At 51.4% G+C, this 19,996-nt stretch overlaps 1 protein-coding gene across 2 annotated transcripts; it reads right to left on the bottom strand.

Moving 5' to 3' along the window:
* Positions 1 to 812: 812 nt before the first annotated feature.
* Eps8l1 (EPS8 like 1) lies at positions 813 to 17,640 on the bottom strand. 2 transcript variants are annotated; one of them, XM_057761691.1, is made up of 19 exons: positions 17,590 to 17,640; positions 13,579 to 13,619; positions 12,686 to 12,744; positions 11,279 to 11,440; positions 10,891 to 11,040; positions 10,454 to 10,536; positions 9,759 to 10,023; positions 9,328 to 9,454; positions 9,045 to 9,133; positions 8,869 to 8,943; positions 8,612 to 8,760; positions 6,979 to 7,120; positions 6,839 to 6,867; positions 3,553 to 3,682; positions 3,332 to 3,463; positions 3,048 to 3,156; positions 2,728 to 2,902; positions 2,285 to 2,417; positions 813 to 2,181 (listed from the first exon to the last, which is right to left on the bottom strand). In XM_057761691.1, the coding sequence occupies exons 1-19, from the start codon at positions 17,604 to 17,606 to the stop codon at positions 2,095 to 2,097; spliced, it is 2,154 nt and encodes a 717-aa protein (XP_057617674.1). In that variant the 5' UTR covers positions 17,607 to 17,640; the 3' UTR covers positions 813 to 2,094. The 2 variants fall into 2 exon arrangements, 1 of the variants encoding a protein (XP_057617674.1); XR_009056671.1 differs by lacking the exon at positions 2,728 to 2,902 and having other exon boundaries at positions 2,096 to 2,181.
* Positions 17,641 to 19,996: the final 2,356 nt, after the last annotated feature.

The raw sequence follows: 19,996 nt of genomic DNA, 5'->3' as shown, positions 1-19,996 counted from the left end.
TCTGCCTGCTGGTGTCGCCGGAGTGAACAGCTCCATCCACCAGCCAGTGCGCCATAGGAGGGAGGTAGCCAGTGTGTGGATTTCAGCTGTAGTGCTGGGGAGAAGGCAGAAGGGGGAGAGAGCAGTGTGTGTGTGTGTGTGTGGTGTAGTCTGATATGGACTGTGTATATGTGGTGTGCGGTGTATATTGTGTGTGTAGTGCATGGTATGGTTGATGTGGGGTGTTGGTTATATGGTGTATGTGCGTGTGGTATGTCAGACACATGTTGGTATATGTGTATCTGGTGTGTATGTGTGTGGTATTTATGATAGTAATCAAAAGTAGGCTCCACGACAAGCTGCACAGATACTAGAAGGCAGCAGAGTGAGCCATGTCTCTGAGGGAAGCATGTTTACATGCTGAGAACCACATGTGCAACATGGGGTATAGTAGGCCTGGCATGCTTTGGTGCCCAAGGAAACTTGTGACTGAAGGGAGGTAGCAGAGGTGATGGCGCTGTACAGGATGATGGCTCTGCTAAGAACGTGAGCTCTGGGGTGGGGGTTCTGACTTGAGCTGTAACAGCTTCCCTTAGCTGGCTGTAGCCTGGAGGAGACTGGACAAGGTGATCCACAAATGGTGAAAGCTGGGATCAAAAGGTTCAGATTCAGAACACAGCCACAAGCACCTGATGGTCCAGCAAGCCTGCTGGTTCCTGCCTGCATTTCAGCCTGCGGCCTGGGAGCTCACTGCAGGAATTCAAAATAGTTTGGGCAACTGCTTACATTTTTTGGTTTCTCTATTAGAAAAGGGTGGCAGCAGGGTACCTGACAATAATCCCAGCATCCAGGAAACTGAAACAGGAGGATCGAGAACTTGGGCCTATATACAGACTGTTTCCAACAAAACCAACCGACTAAACCAACCAACCCCGACATAAGAAATGGCGTCCCAGGCAGTGATCAGACTCGTCCCTGGCAGAGCCAACAACAGCATGAACCAATGCCTTGAGTCCTGAAGAGAGAGGAAGGGTGCCTTGAGCCCAGAGGGGTCATAAGCCATCAGCTGTCATGCTGGAGTTAGGGTTTCTCCCATGTACCAGGAGAATAGACAGGGAAGGCGTATTGGAGATATGCAGTGGCTCATGTTCCAGAAGAAAAGGGGCCTAGGGAACTTGTTGGCCTAAGGCTGCCTCTTTTGGGTCGGATCTGAGATGCGCCACCTGGTGGCCCAGGTAAGGACTGACTGCGCCGGGACTAGAGGTCGAATGCACTCTTGGAAGTGTGTTTCAAAGATGCAGGGAAAAGAAAGGTCTTGGAGATATCTAGCCCGGATGAGAAAACCGGCTCTTATCATCCACTTGCATAACCTGGACAAGTTGCAGGGCTTGGCAGGGAGAAAATTCTTGACGGGGCGGGAAGACCCAAGAACCTGTGGCATGCCCAGGGAACATCTAGATCTCCATGGCTAGATCCTTAGAGGCTGGGCAGAGGTGTCCACAGTGTGACTAGGTGAGCTGACCTAGGATGATGAAGGCTGCTCCAGCCCTCAGACACAGGTAAGTGCAAAAAGCCTGCAGCTGAAAGGGGCTGGGTCGAAATGCAGAGTGGGTGGAGACATGAGGCATTTGAAAGAAAAACCCCAGGCTTCAAATGCCAGGTGAAAGAACTGAGAACAACGAGGAGCCAGGGAAAGGTTTTTGAACACGAAAAGGTTGCGGGTGGGGCTAATGCGAGGATAGACTGGAGTCTCCAGGACTATGGGGAAAGAACATGGAGCATTCTCAGATTCCTGGCTCCTTGGTAGCCGGCAAGAGATGGCGACAGCAGGTGACACGGCCTAAAAAGGAGGCTGTTTATAGCACATCACAACGCACAGGGCCCTCTGCGCCTTTTGGGCGTGCCTCTCTGGTAGTGCCTCTCTGCTCCGCCCCATTGCCCATTCCCACCAGTCGGGGTTCCAGTCAGCACAGCCAGTGCAGTCTGCCCGCCAGGGTGGGCGATCCTTCAGGACTTCTATTGCCACTGGTGATGGGGAGGAGTTTGCGACTGTGGTTCTAGGGGGCGCTGGGAACCCCGCCATCTCATTACGTTTTGTGAACGAGCCAGGAAGGATCAAATAACTTCTGTTTTGGCCTCGCCTTCCACTTTTTTTTTTTGCTTCTCCATCACGGCCTCCAGCTCTGACACTTTTTCTCGGTCCTGGAGGGCGGGGTAGAAATCAAGATCTGAGTATGTGAATCCTGGGCGATTTCTCCCCACCTCGCCCTTGCCTCCCACCGTCTGGCCCGAAGGATTCACTCACCTCCAGCAGCGCGCGCTGCACGGTGACTTGGCTGTACACTCGAGCCCCTTCCTCGGGACACACCGCCCGCAACTCTTCCTTTTGCAGTGAGAAGAGCTGTGCACCGGTCAGCACGCCGAGAGCGTCCACAGTCCTGAGCGAGGTAGCATGGGCCTTCACAGTTCAGCTCAAACTTCCTCAGTCCCACCAATCATGTCACACCCACCTAGCTGCTTGTCCAATCAGAGTTCTCAAACAAGGAAGGGTTTTCAGGCTTTGGAGATTGGAGACTTTAGAAAGGGGATGGGACTTCCCTGTGGTCTCCTTTTGGAGCCTGTCCTAGGGCTTTGGGCGTTGCAACCTGGGCCTGCCCCTGCACCATAGTTTCCACGCCCCCACCCTTGGGCCAATCGTTCAGTTCAGGTATCCCTCTCTGCAGACTAGTCCCGGGGAGCCCCACTCACCCGGAGCTAAAACCCTTGGTCTGCAGCCAGGCACGGACCACCGAGGCCTCAGAGCTCGGGCTGAGCTGGGGCTCCGGGGCGCGGGGTCCCAGGGCTACCCGGCTGGGACCCGAACGGCCCTGCGCCAGGCGCGCCTGCAGCTCCTCATTGACACTGAGCATCTGGGAGAATTTCTCTGCAGGAGGGAAACCGTGAAGGGAGGGAGTGCGCACTCAGGGTTCTGGGGTGAGAGGGTTGGGAGCCTCTAGCATGCCCAGGTTGGAGCCTGATAGGTACGCGAAGACAAGGATCTCTTCCCAGAGTGACGCTCTACCACTCACCCTTCTCGCTGGGGTCCAAATTGTTGAGACTGTCGCAACTGTCCCAATGGGGCCGCACCTGAGTAGGGACTGGAGCTGGTGCGGGTGGAGGAGGAGGAGTACTAGTCTCCTTGAAGGGAATGAAGAGAGAGAGGGATGAACCTTCCAGCCCCCTCTGAATAAACATCTGAACACTCCCCTTTCCAAGCAATACCCTTCACATCTGATTTTTTTCTGCCTTCATCCTTAGTACACAGGATCTTGCCTCCACTTCTCCACAAAGAAACAAGAATGTGTGGACTTACTAGGTTTCCTGCAGGACTTTGGCTGCGGTGCACCTGAGGTCCAGGGTGGAGTGTCAGGATGTTATAGGGTACATAGCCCTCCTGTCCCTGATGGTCTCGAACCTTCCACCACTTGCGCTTGTCATCCAGGACCTAGGTGGAATATAAGAAAATTCATGGCCCGGTTCTATGCCTAGGACTGAACTGACCAGTTTCAGGGTCTCAGGTCCCACACTGCTAACCTCCAACACATCTCGGTGCTTGACAGACAGTTCGCTGCTATTTCGGGCCTGGAAGTCATAATTACACAGAACCCACTTTCTGGCTCTTTCTTCTAGCTGGGACTCAGCTTCCAGTTCTGGGTCTTGATGACTGGGAAGAATGAAATTGGTAGGAGATAAGGAGATAGCCAGCCCTGCTGGTCTGGACTATAAGGTGCTGGTGTGAGGTGGGGTTAGAGCCAAGCAGGGGTCAGAGCAGAGGTCCAGGTTAATATGTTAATATAGACTTGACTTTGGAGTCACAGCTTGAATGTAGTTAGCTCAGTTCCTTGCCTAGCATCATGCAGTAAACTACAGCTGAGTATTATGATTACTATTTAATTCATATGGGGTGCTGGGGATTGAACCCAGGGCCTTGTGCATGCTAGCAAAGTGCTTTACTTGTGAGCTACATCCCCAGTTTCTCACTTGCATCTCTGGTCTTAATTTTGTATTTTTTTTTAAATTAAACTTTTTTATTTTTAATATTTATTTATTTGTTTGTTTATTTATTTATTTTGTATACAGTGTTCTTCTGCAGGCCAGAAGAGGGCACCAGGTCTCATTATAGATGGTTGTGAGCCACCATGTGGTTGCTGGGAATTGAACTGAGGACCTCCGGAAGAGCAGTCAGTGCTCTTAACCTCTGAGCCATCTCTCCAGCCCCTTTTGTATGTGTTTTGCGTGCATGTATGTGTGTGCACCACCTGTGAGCAGCACCTAGGAGAGGGTGTCCTAGAACTGGAGTTACAGATGGTTGTGGGCCACCATGTGGAGCTGGGAACTGAACCTAGGTCCTCTGCAAGAGCAGACAGTGTTCTTAACCTCTGAGTCATTTCTCCAGCCCCTCGCTTGCATTTTACCAGTGAGAATGGTGAGACTCAGCCAGAAACAGCAGATCTGTACTGATCAATGCCTAGGATAATGAGCAGGGCACAAACAAGAGCCAACCCTCATGCTTACATAGCAATGCCTGCCGATCACTGTTCAGATTTCATTCTCCTGTAGTTCTGTGAATTTGGATCCTACTTGGTTTTTTTCCTTCTCCTGAGATCGCACTATTATCCCCACTCCAACTTTTTTTTCTTTGTGGTACAAAGGATTGAACCAGTGCCTTGTGCATGCTAGGCAGGCACTGTCCACTGAACCATATCCCAGCCCCTCAGTGGTAGATTCTAGGCAAGTGCTTTTCCTCTGAGCCACACCCCAGTCCTTCAGTAGTAGATACTAGGAAAGGCTCTACAGGGGAGCCACAGTCACAGCCCTTCACTGGTTAAATTCTATCATTAAGCCGCATGCCCAATCCTCACTACCGGGTTCACAGGCAGTCTTTCTACTGCTGAGCTATGCCCATAACCCTTTACAGATGGATTCTCGGAAAATGCCTGCCACTTAGCAACAGCCCACTCCTCTATGTTGTTTTGTATGTATGGATTGTTTGTTTTTTGAGACAGGGTTTCTCCGTAGCTTTGGAGTCTGTCTTGGAACTCGTTCTGTAGACCAGGCTGGCCTCTAACTCACAGAGATCCAACTGCCTCTGCCTGCTGAGTGCTGGGATTAAAGGCGTGCGCCACCACTGTCTGGCATAGATGGATGTGTTGTCTGCATGTAAATCTGTGCACAACTTGTGTGCCTGGTGCCTGCAGAGACCAGAAGATCCTGTGAGACTGGAGTTACAGATGGTTGTGAGCTGGGAAATGTGAGCTGTGACTGGAGTTACAGATGGATGGGTGCTGGAAAATGAGGCTGCAGGGTCCTCTGGAAAAGCAGATAGGGCTCTTGACCACTGAGTCATTTCTCCAGTCCCTCCCAGATCGCTTTCTATTTTATTTATTTTTTATTTTGAGGCAAGGCCTTGTTGCTTTGCCCAGGCTGGCTTTTGAAGCTTACTCTGTGGTTCAAGTAGGCCTTGAACTTTTGATCCCCCTGCTTTGTGCTTCTGAGTAGCTGGGATCACAGGCCTGCATCATCAGAATATGGCTATTATTTCACTCTTTATAGGAAGGGAACCGAGGCATAGTGTGGTAATGGCCACCACAGGAGAGAAAGGTGACTGAGCTGGCCCCAGGATGTCCCTGTCAGGGTCACTCTGAACTGTGCTGCATGCAGCCTGAGTTGAACTCAGGGTGAACCACAGCTCTGAGCTCTTTGCAAGCCCCTTACAGCACCAGAGACTCCTCACTTTCCAGGCAAAGAAGTTGCAGCCAGAGAAAGTGAGTAAAAAGCTGGAGGCACCGAGCCCGAGACTCAGAAGCAGGCAGACAGAGGCGAGGGTCCTGTGGCACCAGGCAGCCTGGGGGATGGTTGGCTTTGGCCCCCCCAGCAAGACAGACCTCATCCCGGATCAAGCCTACCTGTACAAGGGAGAAGGGGACTCTTCAGGGCCTCGGTGCCCCATGTGTGGGACTGACAGCTCCCAGTATGCCGTCCCTGCTGAGACCCTCTGCTGGGGCTCTCACCTAGACCCCCATTTGTCTCCTCCAGTTCTATAATTTTGTACTCAACCCACATCCACTCCCTTCGCTCCTGACCCCTATTTGCCTAACAACCCTAGAATTGTGACCCCTCTCCATCACTTCCTCCCTTGGACCTACAGCCCTCGGCTTCCACAGTTTGGTAGAACTATAAATTTAGGCCCCTAGTTCTTTCCTTCCCAGGGAAGTAGGCAGGAGTCCAGGTCTTGGCCTTCAATTTCCTCTGCCCCTTTTAGCCCTGCAAGCATTCCCGTTTGCGCCCAGTAGGTGTTACTCCTTAAAGCCTTAGGAAGTCAGAAGCCCCACCCTGTTAGTGGCCCAGAGATGCCAGCACTTTCTAAGTTTCCTCAGACATGTATCCAACTTCTTGGAAGTCCTAACCTTGCTTTTAGGTCTCCATATTTTCTCTAACAGCCAGTGCTCTGGGGATTCAAGTATGGTGCTTTCCCAGGTCCTAGGACACCCTTTCAGTCTTTTGAGGACACTGGGGTCCTAACCCTTAGACACACCCACTTCCAGCACCTTACTCTCTTAGCTTTAAGAATCTAAGCCTCCATTCCCTCTTCCCTTGGACCCAGAACTCTGGGCTCCTCCCCCCTCCCTCCTGACTCCTACCCCCACCCTACCCCCAGCCCCGCCTCCTCACCACCTCACCCACCTGCAAAGAGCCGGGAAGACAGAGGGGGTAAAAAAAGACAAGAAAAAAGAAGGGGAGGGTCGGAGTCAGCGCCGGGGTGACCCCGGGACTCAGTCCTCCCAACCCCACCCCTGGCCGCCCTGCGGTGAACACTCACCCATTGACAGCGATCTGAGGGGCGCTTTGCTGTGGGAAGTAAGAGAGCGTGGAGTCAGGCAGGCTGGACCTCAGATTTCCTGCTCACCCTTGTTGTGCGGAAAGGGGAAACTTAGTGCTTCCCTGGCAGCTCTGCCTCACCTGCCTGCGCCGCTTCTCATGTTGTAGCTGTTTTTCCACTGGGTCCTCCCAGGCGCGGCCCTGAGGGTCAGTGGCTGGAGGTTCCCAGCCGCTGTAGAATTCGGGACTGTATGGAGATCCTTCTTCCGGGGGCAGCTCCACCCTGTGGCCAGAGACGTGGCCAAAGGTTAGGCCAGACTAAGCCAGGGGCTTTAATTCACAAATTTCTCTCTTCCTGTAAACCTGTCTCGATTTTTAAGATTCTAAACTCCATTTTTCTTTGTCTGCTTCCACCGTCGAAACCCCACTAGGACATTATATTTCTTTCTTAGTTTTTTTTTTTTTGAAAACCAACTTCCCCCCCCCCCCAAATTTTATTTCTCATGTAGTGTTCTACCTGCATGTACACTTGCTGCCAGAAGAGGGCACCAGATCTCATTATAGATGGTTGTGCACTACCATGTGGTTGCTAGGAATTGAACTCAGGACCTCTGAAAGAGCAGCCATTGCTCTTAAGCGCTGAGCCATCTGTCCAGCCAGGGACATTATATTTCCTTGTTTAAAAATTTAGAAAAAAAATGTATGTGTATGCTGGTTTGCTTGCATGTACACAAGTGTGAATCCCGTGTGTGCCTGGTGCCCATGGAAGACAGAAGAAGGCATCAGATTCTCTGGAACTGGAGCTACAGACAGCTGTGAGCCACCATGTGGGTGCTGGGAATCGAACCTAGATTCTTCGGAAGATCAGTTTGTTCTGTTAAACACCCATCAATTATAGTCCGAAACACACTGATTCCACTCTCCTACCTCCTCCAGCCTCTGAGGCCAAAACCATTTCCTATTTGGGGGGTGGGTGGGTAGAGGATTGGGACGGTCTTGATAGACAGCCCTGGTTAGCCTGGAGACAGCTATTTAGACTAGTCTGGCCTTGACTAGTCTGGCTTGCAGATAGTCTCCTGATTCTATTTCCTAAGTGTTTGATTACATGAAACATTTATCTATTTGCTTATTACTGTAAGTGTGTGGGTGTGGGTGAGCACATGTGAAAACCAGAGGACAATTCTGTGGAGGCAATTCTCTCTGTCCACATTTAGATAATAAGTTCGGGGATAAAACTGCAGAAGCTCCCACCTCCAGCACTGCCGTTTTTGGGACAGGGTCTCAAGCTTGGCTTCTGGTGGAGGGCAACCTTAAACTTCTGATCCTCCCGTCACCACTTCCCAAATACTGGGATTACAGATGTGTGGTACTAAGCCCAAGCGGCTAGCTACTTTCTAAACACTTGTAGCAATCTTCCTTGCCCTTTGACCCACTCCTGGTCTCTCCAGGTCTCCAACTCTGCTTCTGCGGTTAAGTCTCCAAGCCCAGATTCCCTCCCACTCCGAACCTATAGGACACACCTTCCACACACTTGATGTTTCCATGTAGCTGGGTCCCACTCACATAAGCACCCCTCCTTACCTCTAAATTCTCCAAGACCCCATCTTTTGTTTCAATCAGACTGGTTAGAGCTTAAACCTTTCCTTCACGCTAATCTCAAGCCTTTTCTCCAATTGGATCCTGGCATTTACCCTAAATCCCACCCCCTCCTCAATTTATTTAGCAGCATCCTGTCCGCCAAGTCCCGCCTCTATACTCTGCTTTCCCCTCTCACCCTGGGCGGGTCCAGGAGTCCCCCAAAGAAGTCCACAGTGCATTTTCGCGAGGAGTCACATTGTCGCGGAGTAGCGCCACAGCCTCCAAGGTCAGGTGCGGTCGTCTCACACGGCTCGCGAACTCAGGGCCGCCTGACGTGTTCACAATCTACCAGACCAATAGGAGGGAGCATGCCAACGCGACGTTCTTGAAGTCTAACCCCAATCCTTCCAAAACGGGGGGAGGGTGCCCCTGAGGGCTGGGAATGAGTCTCACCATCTGCAGAGGTCCAAACAGAAAGTGCAACAGCTCTGGAGAGGAGGGGTTGGCGATGTTGCCCCGCAGTCGGGCCTGGATGGAGGGAGGTCATTTAATATTAGTGCACAGATGGTGGATGGGTCAGAGTCGTAGGGCCCTCACCCCATCGATGCCCAGCAATGATGCGTCCTCACCAGCAGACTGAAGGCATATTTAATTTTCTGAATCACGTCGGTGTATTCAGCCTCGCTGGGTGGCTTGGCCCGCAGCGTCAGCAGGCCCTCTGTGGGTGGGGAGCAGGTGAGGTGGAGGGGACAACCAGACAGCATTAGATAGATAATAGTTCCAAAGGAATAAGCATCCAAATGGATGGCCTTAGGAAGTCAGACCTGGCTGGTGGTCGGAGACCCCAGGGAGAGAGGATATTTGGGCATCATCTAGCAAGGTGTGGCTCCGTTAGCCATAAATGCCCCTTACCTCCGGCAGCTCGGCGTCGTGTCCTGCGGCCGCGCTCGCGGTGCTCCAAAACCCGGGCAGCCTCTGCTGACTTTTGCAGTCTGGATACGAAGCTCTCCACGTCGTCGAACACGTGGTTCAGGATATCCTGCCATACGCAAGAGGATCAAGAGTTTCAGACTCTCAGATGCTGGTCTAGGTCCAGGCTTTCCAATCTGAGCTCCTGACACATCTTTCGTCAGGCCACGCCTATAACTGGGGCAGTGGGTGGTCTATACCCAAAGGCTCCAGTGACAGGCCTAGAACTAAGCCCTACCCCGGAGCTCAGCACCTATGCAGCTGTCACACCTAGAAGAGCCATGTTCCTGAATCTCGCACCCCAGCCCCGGGCTTTCTTGATCGTCGCGGGACTCGTTTTCCGCCCCAACCTGGTGCCTCTCATGCATGCTCACCACGTCCCGCTCCGCCTGCAGACCCGCCAGCTCAGGACCCCGCGGGCCCAGGTCCGGGGAGGTCGGGATAGCGTTGCTCGTGGTATTGCGAGCTGGGCTGGGTCTCCCCGCTTCCCCCGTCTCTGGAATTGGTTCCACTTGGGGTCGCCCACGACCCGTGGACGGTTCCACTGCGCTGATCACCGCGCGGACTGATGGACGACGCTGTAAGGGCGGGGTCTCCGTAGCTGGAGAGGCGCCACGTTGGAGCTCCTCCTGCGTTGCCCTGCTTAGTGAGAAGGGGGAAACTGAGGCTGGGCCAACCAATGGTACCAGGGAGAGAGACACGTGGTCAAACGTGGGCCGGGCGGTTTTTAGTGAGGAATTGGATACGCTGACTGAGAAACCAAAGACCAAGACAGGTTCAAGTCACGAGAAAGGGGGAGGGGTCGCCTTGTCTGGGAGGTACAGGTCAGACCTGACCAAGGCTAACTTGTGACCACATTCAACACTCTAGGTTGTTCATATCAAGCCCATTTCTTAGTTGAGGAGAATTAGACCCATAAACGGGAGAATGTTTTCCAGAGCGTTCTGCATCTCCTCCTCCTCCTCCTCCTCCTCCTCCTCCTCCTCCTCCTCCTCCTCCTCCTCCTCCTCCTCCTCCTCCTCCTCCTCCTCCTCCTCCTCCTCCTCCTCCTCCTCCTCCTCCTCCTCACCTGAGCGCTGCCGCCCTGCGTTCCCCGCGTCCAGAACGGTAGTTCTGCAGAGCCCCTTGGATGTCCTCCCGGATGAGCTCCGCCTGTCAATCATGCTTTTAGATCTCCCCTCTTGCGCCCCACCCACTGTCCGCCCAGACCTCTCTCCTGTTGTTAGCACCCTGCCTCCTGCTGTCTTGGTCGGACACCACGGACCCTCATCTTGGTTCTATCTGATCCCCAGACCATTTTTCCAGGTTTTTCTCAAGGCCTCAGAGTACCTCGGCCTTTCGCCTGCATCTTCTTTCCATCCTTGCGTTCAGTCATGGTTCAGAGTTCAATCTGTCCTCAAACCGAGCTACCTCCCAGACTCGCTTTCCTAGGCCCCGCCCCAAACAAGAAAACCCCACCCCAGACTCCGCCCCAAAAGAAAGCCACACGGAGCCACGCCCACTCACCCCGAGAAGCAAGCCTTGGAAGAAATGGACATCTGGTTGTGCACGCTCTGGCTCTTGGCAAACCAGGAGCAACAGCGAGCGGCTCCGGCCGCGGGGTATCACCGTATCACAGCGTACGATGGCGTCAAGTGGATATGACTCTAGTTCCTCCTGCAGGATGGAACCGAAAGGTAAACGAAGTATAGACTCCTGATACTTCTTCAGCTGTGTCCAGGAGCTGGTACAAGACAACTTCAAGAGTTTAGGGTCCTAGAAATACACCCTGTTTAATAGGTGAGGTTGCAAAAGACAGCTTGCCGAAGTTCCCAGGGGAAGAACGCGTAGGAGCCAAGATTTACACTCATATCCCAGCCCCCATCGCTTTTTCGACCCGCGTGTCCCTTGACACCTTGGAGACCGGGTCAAGCAGAGTGACATGGCCAGGCGACACTCTCAGTAGCATCTCCTGTGCCCAGACGCGCCCCTGGCTGTCCATGACGGCCAGCTTCCTGGAAGCATCTTCCACCGTGTGCACGCCATCCTCCTCCCCCAAGCAGAAGGTGACCAGGTGCTGGCAGGAGACAAAGAACGCAGTGAGTTCCAGGCAATGGCAACCTGATGCTGGGTGGGCTAAGCGCCTCTGGAGGTGACTTCCAGTTCAAACCACACATCTCCCAGAATCCTTTCCCTCAGAGCCTTGAGTCCAGACCTCAGTTCTCCTCCCAGAGAACGAGTGCAGGCTCCAGCCCTCTTCCTTCAGACCCAGAAAACATCAAAAAACAAAACAAACCAGCCGGGCCGTGGTGGCGCATGCCTTTAATCCCAGCACTCGGGAGGCAGAGGCAGGAGGATCTCTGTGAGTTCGAGACCAGCCTGGTCTACAAGAGCTAGTTCCAGGACAGGCTCCAAAACCACAGAGAAACCCTGTCTCAAAAAACAAAAAAAACAAAAACCAAAAAAAAAAAAAAAAAACCAAAAAAAACAAACCCAACAAAACAAGCCGGGTGGTGGCTGCACATGCTTTTAATCCCAGCACTCGGGAGACAGAGGCAGGTGGGTCTCTGTAAATTCAAAGCCAACCTGGTCTACAGAACTAGTTCCAGGACAGCTGACTGTTACACAGAGAAACCTTGTTTTGGAAACAAAGCAAAACAAAACACCTAACAAAATAACACTCCCTCCCCCCCCAAAAAAAAAGGAAAGAAAAAACAAAACAAAACCAATCCAAACAACCAAACAAAAACCAGCCTCCAAGCCACCAGGGCTCCTTCAGTGGCCAGCACTGAGTAGACGTCCTCCTAGTTCGGCCATCTTCTTACCAAGACTGGAGGGCCCTCAAGGGAAGGGAATAATCAGGACTAACTCCCTTAAGGGCTTCCTCTGCTCCGTATTACAGTATTCCACACCCTCTTGTGGGGCCTCTCGAAACTGCCATACAGAACTGTGGCTGATTTGTCCCTACATCCAGCACTGGGGACAGCTCAGAGGAAGATTAGATGGAACCTATTCAGTCCCAGGTAATGAGGAGGGACATCCAGAGAGAGAGACCTCTCTCTCTTTCTCAGTTGTTGGTTTTCTGAGACAAGGTTTCTCTATATGTCAGTCCTGGTTCTCCTTGAATTTGCTTTGCAGACTAGGCTAGCCTCGAACCCTGAGAGCCACCTGCCTCTGCCACCCAAGTACTGGCATTAAATGAGTGTGCCAGCACCGCTGGGCCCTAGAATCCTTTCTGTTTGATGGACCATCTGTTTTCTAAAGCCCTGTCTCTTTGGGTACACTTATCCCCAAGAGATTTCTTAGGAAAACACAGACTCACATTGACATGATACTGGGACACGTCGGCCATAACCACAGTGGAGTAACGTTTCCTCTGTTCTAAGGGCAGGGAGGGGAAAGGACATCTAGAGTCAGACTTCAGCATTGTCCCTTAGATCCAGACCCAGCCCTCCTCCCTCAGACCCAGGAGTCCAGACCCAGTCCTCCTCCCTCAGACCAGGAGTCCAGACCCAACCCTCCTCCCTCAGACCAGGAGTCTATCCCCAGCCTCCTCCCTCAGACCCAGGAGTCCAGACCCAGTCCTCCTCCCTCAGACCCAGGAGTCCAGACCCAGCCCTCCTCCCTCAGACCCAGGAGTCCAGACCCAGCCCTCCTCCCTCAGACCCAGGAGTCCAGACCCAGCCCTCCTCCCTCAGACCCAGGAGTCCAGACCCAGCTCTCCTCCCTCAGACCCAGGAGTCCAGACCCAACCCTCCTTCCTCAGACCCAGGAGTCCAGACCCAGCCCTCCTCCCTCAGACCCAGGGTGTCCAGACCCAACCCTCCTTCCTCAGACCCAGGAGTCCAGACCCAGCCCTCCTCCCTCAGACCCAGGAGTCCAGACCCAACCCTCCTTCCTCAGACCCAGGAGTCCAGACCCAGCCCTCCTCCCTCAGACCCAGGAGTCCAGACCCAACCCTCCTTCCTCAGACCCAGGAGTCCAGACCCAGCCCTCCTCCCTCAGACCCAGGGTGTCCAGACCCAGCCCTCCTCCCTCAGACCCAGAGAGTCCAGACCCAGCTCTCCTCTCTCAAACCAAGAGTCCAGGCTCCATCCCTCCTTCCTCAGATCCAGGAGCCCAGGCTCCAGCCCTCTTCCCTCAGACTCAAGACTATAGACTATTCTCTCTTTTCCCAAGACCTTCATTCTTGGTCTTTTTTACTCTCAAGCTCACCATAGATAGACTTGGCACTTGGTTTGGGTGCAGCTTCAGGCCTGGTGAAGAAAAAATAAGGGCTTAGAGCAATGGTTCTCAACCTTCCTAAGGCTGTGACCCTTTAATGTAGCTCCTCGTGTTGTGCTGACCTCTAACCATAAAATTATTTTCGTTGTTACTTCATAACTGTAATTTTGCTACTGATATGAATCGTAATGTAAGTGTCTGATGTACAGGATATCTGATCGATATATGATCCCATGAAGAGTCATTTGGCCTCCAAAGGGGTCTTTACTCACAGGTTGAGAGCAACCATGGGGGTGGTGATAGATCCTGCAGGAATGCCAGGCAAAGCTTCAAGGAGGGTAAGGGTGGGTCATGGAAAGTTTGATCAGGTGAGAACAGGGCAACACAGGTGTTTAAAAAGATGGTATGATGTGATAATGTGTGGGGGCAGAGACTGCTATGTTACATAGACCTGGGTTCAAATATTCTGTCTGCCTGCCTGCCTCTGCCTCTCTCCCTTATATGGGGTCTCCCTATGTATCCCTGGTTAGAACTCTCTTTCTCCCTATTAAAAATGCTTTTGCATTTTTGAGATAGGGTCTTGAAATCACCGTGTAGCTGAGGATGGTCTTGAACTTCAGTTCTTACTGCCTGTACTCCCAAATGTGCTGGTAATATAGACACACACTACATTATCCAGCTCTGGGCTCAAATTCATGGGGCAGGTGGGGCTAGAGAGTTGGCTCAGTGGTTAAGAGAATTTGTTGCCTTTCTGGAAGATCCTGGTTTGGTTCTGGGCAACCAGGCCAGGCTGCTCACAACTACCTGTAATTCCAGCTTTAGGGGATCACACACACACACACACACACACACACACACACACACACAGACACACACACAGATACACACACAGAGACAGACAGACAGACAGACAGATAGACACAGAAACACACACACATACACAGAGAGAGACAGACAGAGATATATACAATTAAAAAAAAAAGACAGATTGGGGGCTGGAGAGATGGCTCAGCAGTTAAGAACATTGACTGTTCTTCCAGAGGTCCTGAGTTCAATTCCCAGCAACTACATGGTGGCTCACAACCATCTGTAATGAGATCTGGTGCCCTCTTCTGGGGTGCAGGTATGCACACAGGCAGAACACTGATACATAATAAATAAATAAATCTTAAAAAAAAAAGACAGATTGATGTGGAAGATGATGTATGCTGTGAATATGTTTTATTGTCATTGGTTCATAAAGAAACTGCTTTCAGCCAATGGCTTTACAAAGTAAAGCCAGGCTGAAAGAGATATATATAGAGAGTAGGTGGAGTCAGGGAGGTGCCATGTAGCTGCCCCCAGGAGACAGACTCACTGGAACTTTGTCGATAAGCCAACAGCCACGTGGCTATACACAGATTAATAGAAATGGGTTAATTTAAGATATAAGAGTTAGCCAGAAATACACTTAAGTTATTGGCCAAACAGTATTGCAAATATTATAGTTTTTGTGTGATTATTTCTGTTCTGGGCAGCCGGGAATGAACAAGCAGCCTCCTCCAACAACAGACAGATAGCTAATCTTGGTTGTCACCTTGACTGCATCTGGAATCAACTTAAATCCGAGGTGCTGGGCACGCCTGTGAGGGATTTTCTCAGTTGGATCATCTGAGGTGGGAGACCCATCCTAACCCAGGGTCACACTTGTGTCAGAAGCCCTCACAAAAGGACGTGGAAGTAGGAAACTCCTGCTTTTTGCCTGCTTGCCCTCACTCTCTCTGGCAGGTTCATATATCCTGTTGCCAAGGCATTCCTTCACTGATACTAGAACACACTTCTTCAGGATTCTAATGCAGAGAGAAAACCAACAGCTTTCTGGGAATTCGTGGGGACTTCAGCACCAGACAGGGACTACTCACACATCCAGTTTGGGAAACTGAACACTGACTGGATTCCTGGCCTTTGTGTCATGAGACAGTCATTCTTGGGCTACCCAGATCACAGCATGTAAGCTACTTCAGTAAGTCGTGTGTGTGTGTGTGTGTGTGTGTGTGTGTGTGTGGTGAGTGTGTGTGTTCATTCTACCAGTTCTGTCCCTGTAGAGAACACCGACTAATACAGAAGGGTAGAGTCTGGTGTGATTAGGGCACACTCGTCATTCTAGCACTCAGGAGACAGAGATGGGAAGATTTCTGTAAGCTTGAGACCTGCCTGAGCTACATAGTGAGACCCTGTTTCTAAATAAAGAAGAGCCAGACCCTGTAAATGAAACAACACCAAAAGAACCCAGATAAACAGACAAACAAACAAACAACACAAACAAATAAGACCTCAGGACTGGAGAGATGGTTGAGTGGTTGAAAACACACTCTTGCCAGGCAATGGTAGAATACACCTTTAATCCCACTTGGGAGTAAGAGGCCAGCCTGGTCTACAGTACAGCCAGTACAGCCAGGGCTAAACAGAGATACCCTGTTTGAAAAACAAACAAACAAACAAACAACAAACAGAACAAGCTCTTCCAGAGGACCCAAGTTCAGTTCCCAACACCCACATCAGGCAGCTCACAACTGCCTGCAACTCCAGCTCCAGGAGATGCAGCTCCCTCTTCTGACCTCTGCAGGCACCACACTCGTGTACACAAGTGCACACAGCCAGACAGATAGACACACATAAATAAAAATAAAAGTAAACCTACAAAAAGAAAACCTCGACAAGACCCTGGTAAGGGGACTTAATCTTTCCAGCCTCAGTTTCCCTTCCCGTAACATAGTACAGCATCTACCTGGTGTGGTTGTTGAACAAATACGACCTGATAGGTGATGTATTCTTCAGTCTCGATAAGAATTATTATTATTCTGATTATGATGATGCCCAGCGGTTAGCACACAATAGTTCTCAATAAATGAGAATTGATGCAATGATTTTTAGTAGCCTGAGTGGGCATGGAATTATCTCCTTTCCCTTCCACCACGGTTCAGATCTTCCCAGGCAAGCTATTCCCTGTCTCTTCCTGTCCTCAGTCTCCTCTTAAAATTACTGCTTGCAATATTTTTTTTTTGTGAGACACAGTCATATGTAGCCCAGGCTGGCCCCAAAGCTGAAGATGATTTTGAACTCCTGATTCTTCTGCCTTTATATCCTAAGTACTGGGAATATAGGCATAATCCTCCACGACTGGTTCATTTATTTAGATGTGTTTTGAAACAGAATCTCACTACGTAGCCCTAGCTGGCTTGGAACTTGCTATATAGACCAGACTAGCCTTGAACTTGCAGAAATCGGCCTGCCTCTGCCCTTTGAATGCTGGGATTAATGTTGTGCCCACGCCTTGTTAATGTGGTGGTGTGGATTAGAGCACCCCTCCCCCAGTATTTCATACATGCTAGGCAAGCCCTCTCCTAGCTGAGACACATCCCCACTCCCTGTAATTTCTTAAATCCCCATTTCTACCAGAATAACAGCAGGTCAGAGCTAGGCAATCAAGTCTAGTTAGACCCCTGCCTTTCATCCTGATCCTGCTTGGGGCATGTCGCTACGTTTGAGGACCTCCGAGCTGGAGAGCTTACTGTTTAGTTTCTGCCACTCTTTGTCTTCCTGTACAACCCCCCAGCCCCCAACCAGGAGATCCGAGTCTTCACCATCCTCATGCCATTCTGTCAGAGGGTCGATTGTTAATACTAAGATAAGGACAGGAGCGGCGGCAGTTCCTAAAGGTGGGAGTGTCTGCCATGGGAAGGGCCGGCGGAGTTCTGTCATGCGTGCCTGATTCTATCAACTCTTGAAATATGTCCCCAACTCCCATTTATCGAGAAGAGGAGGTGGGTTCCAGGAGGTGACATGCCTCTGCCAGAGCCACACCATGGCAGAGTATGCATATTTACAAATGAACCCCTTCTGTCTGTGCCTAGCCACAGGCTGGGCAGGGAGGGGAGCATTCCTCCTGAGTGTCTAGAGCCTGGGTTGTAGAAACAGGATTTGCAGGTGTGGGGGAAGGGTGGAGGGGCAGGGGGCACTTACCCCGTGGTGGTGCTCATGGTGGTAGGATGAGTGGTCTGTCTTCCTGGAGGTGCCCTGAGAGCCAGCAAAGATGTGACTGACTGACTCGGCTCAGTGACGTGACCCTGGCTCAGCCCTCCTCCCTCAGACCAAGTTGTCCAGGCCCAGCCTAGCTCCTTTAGACCCAGGAGTCAAGACCTGACCATTTCCCCTCACCTAGGGCCCAGCTCCCAGCCCCCTTTCCTTAGACCCAGGAGTCTAGGCTCTAACCCTCCTCCTTTAGACCCTGAAGTCCAGCTCTCAGCTCCCCTTTCTTACACTCAGACTTTCAAGCTCCAGCCTTTTTTCCTCAGACCCAGAAGTCCAGGGAGAACGTTATCCCTCAGATACAAGAGTTGAGACCCCAGGTCTCCTAGTTCAGATCTAGGAATTTAGGGAGGACCTCATCTCTCAGATTCAAGAACTTAGACTCCAACCCTCCTTGCTCAGACCTAGGGGCCCAGAGATACCTTATCCCTCATATCTGAGAGTCTAGACCTCAGCTCTCCTCCCTCAGACCCAGGGGTCCAGGCTCCAGCTTGCCTCCCCCATATCCAGGTATCCAGCCCCCAGATCTCTCCTCCCTCACACCAGGGTTGGTCTGGCCTGGCCGCTCCGGTGTTCAGGCTTCCTCACCTGCCTGCTGTTTCTGTCTGACTCTCAGCCTTCAGCTCGCCCTCCCTTGTATTCTAGACTCCTCCTCTGCCTCCTCCCAGGCCTTGTGGCTCCTGCATACCTGAGCGCTCACCTGGCACTGCTGGCCTGAGGTGGCTCGGGGCGGGGTTGGCACACAGTCTCAAGTGCGGGGGCTGGGCTGGCTGCAGGGGATCCCGGAAATTATGTGTGTCCGCTGTAACAACAGAATAACAACAGCAATTTGCTGTCACACTTGTTCGCACATCTGAGTGAAAAAGCTCCTCCTTAAATATATCTTTGAGTCCTCCTTGGCGCTGGGGGTTGGGTAGAGCTTGGATTTCCTATTGACTGACTAGTAAGGAAGTTAAGGTATGGAGTGGTTGGGCCACTTGTTCGTACAGCTAGGTCACCAAGAATCTGTGTCCAGTGTGTGTGTGTGTGTGTGTGTGTGTGTGTGTGTGTGTGTGTGTGTGTGAAGGAGATCAAATACTGACTGCGTCTCTAGGGCCACCATGTGTCCTGGCTTCCAGGACACACAGCCACTGCTGCCCTGGCTTCAGACTCCACCTACCCTCTTCCATCTTCCTTGGAAAATTTCCCTCAGTCATCCCTAGGGAGCCAAGGGGTAAGACTTGTCTCATGTGAACCTTTAACACAGTTCCTCATGTTGTGGTGACCCCCAACCATAAAATTATTTTGTTGCTACTTTGTAACTGTGATTTTGCCACCACTATGAATCATAATGTAAATATCTGATGTCACGAACCACAGGCTGAGAACCACTGACAAGGCCGGATGTGGTGGCTCATTCCTGTAGCACCAGCTTGGAGGCTGAGGCAGGAGGACTGTGTTTGAGTTTGAGGTCAGCCTAGGCTATGTAGTAAGTTCAAGGCTAGGCTGGGCTACAGTGTGAGACCCTGTCTGGGGATGCAGTACAATGCTTGCCTAGCACACATGAAGGCCTGGGTCAGTCCCCAGCATCACATAAACCGAGCACAGATATGCACGTGTGACCCAGCACATAGAAGGTAGAGGCAGAAGGACCATGAGTTCAAGGGCATCCTCAGATGCACAGTGAGTTTGAGGCTAGCCTGGTCTACAATGGGCTCAAACAATGGTGGTAACAGCAAAGCCTAGACCTAAACTAACAGCCCAGCCTCCCCGGCACACCCCTGGAATGGGCACAGACACCTTTCTCAGGTGTCTTGTTCCACGGTCCCCAGTGACTAAGCTGCACACACATCATGTCTTCCCCAAACCCATGATGAGTGTGTGTCTTTACCGAGATGAGGAAACTGAGAACCAGTATACTCAGGTACGAGGCCAAACAGTATTTGTAAGAGACTCGTTGTGGAATCAGCTTAGGTGCCTACAATGGTTGAATGGATAAGGAAAATGTGGTACACATATACAATGAAGTACTATTCAGCCACAAAGAAGAAATGGCGTCATGTCATTTGTGAGAAAATCAGTGAAACTGGAGAGCACCATATTAAGTAATGTCGGCTGTGCACGCGAGTGCGTGTGTGTGCGTGTGTGTGAGTGTGTGTGCACGTGATGATGTATGTGTGAAGGTCAGAGAATAACGTATGCAGTCAGTTCTCTCCTTCCACTGTGGAGGTGGTTTTTGGGGGCTGATATCAAGTTATCAGGCTCTATGCCAAGCGTCTTTACTCACTGGGCCATCTCACCTGCCCATGTTAAGCAAGAAGACCCTTGTGTATGTTGGTTGCCAGTTAGATGGAATGTCAGA

Source organism: Chionomys nivalis, chromosome 2 (assembly GCF_950005125.1).
Source record: "Chionomys nivalis chromosome 2, mChiNiv1.1, whole genome shotgun sequence".
NCBI lineage: Eukaryota > Metazoa > Chordata > Mammalia > Rodentia > Cricetidae > Chionomys > Chionomys nivalis.
This window is presented reverse-complemented; position numbering and strand designations above follow the sequence as displayed.

What these genes read in the sequence shown, in the direction of transcription:
- Eps8l1 (XM_057761691.1), bottom strand. An exon ending in GACTCCTGGACCCGCCCAGG is followed by an intron (nt 7,121 to 8,611) that starts GTGAGAGGGGAA and finishes CTCTGGCCACAG; the next exon opens with GGTGGAGCTGCCCCCGGAAG. An exon ending in CCTCAGATCGCTGTCAATGG is followed by an intron (nt 3,683 to 6,838) that starts GTGAGTGTTCAC and finishes CATTCTTCCCAG; the next exon opens with TCATCAAGACCCAGAACTGG.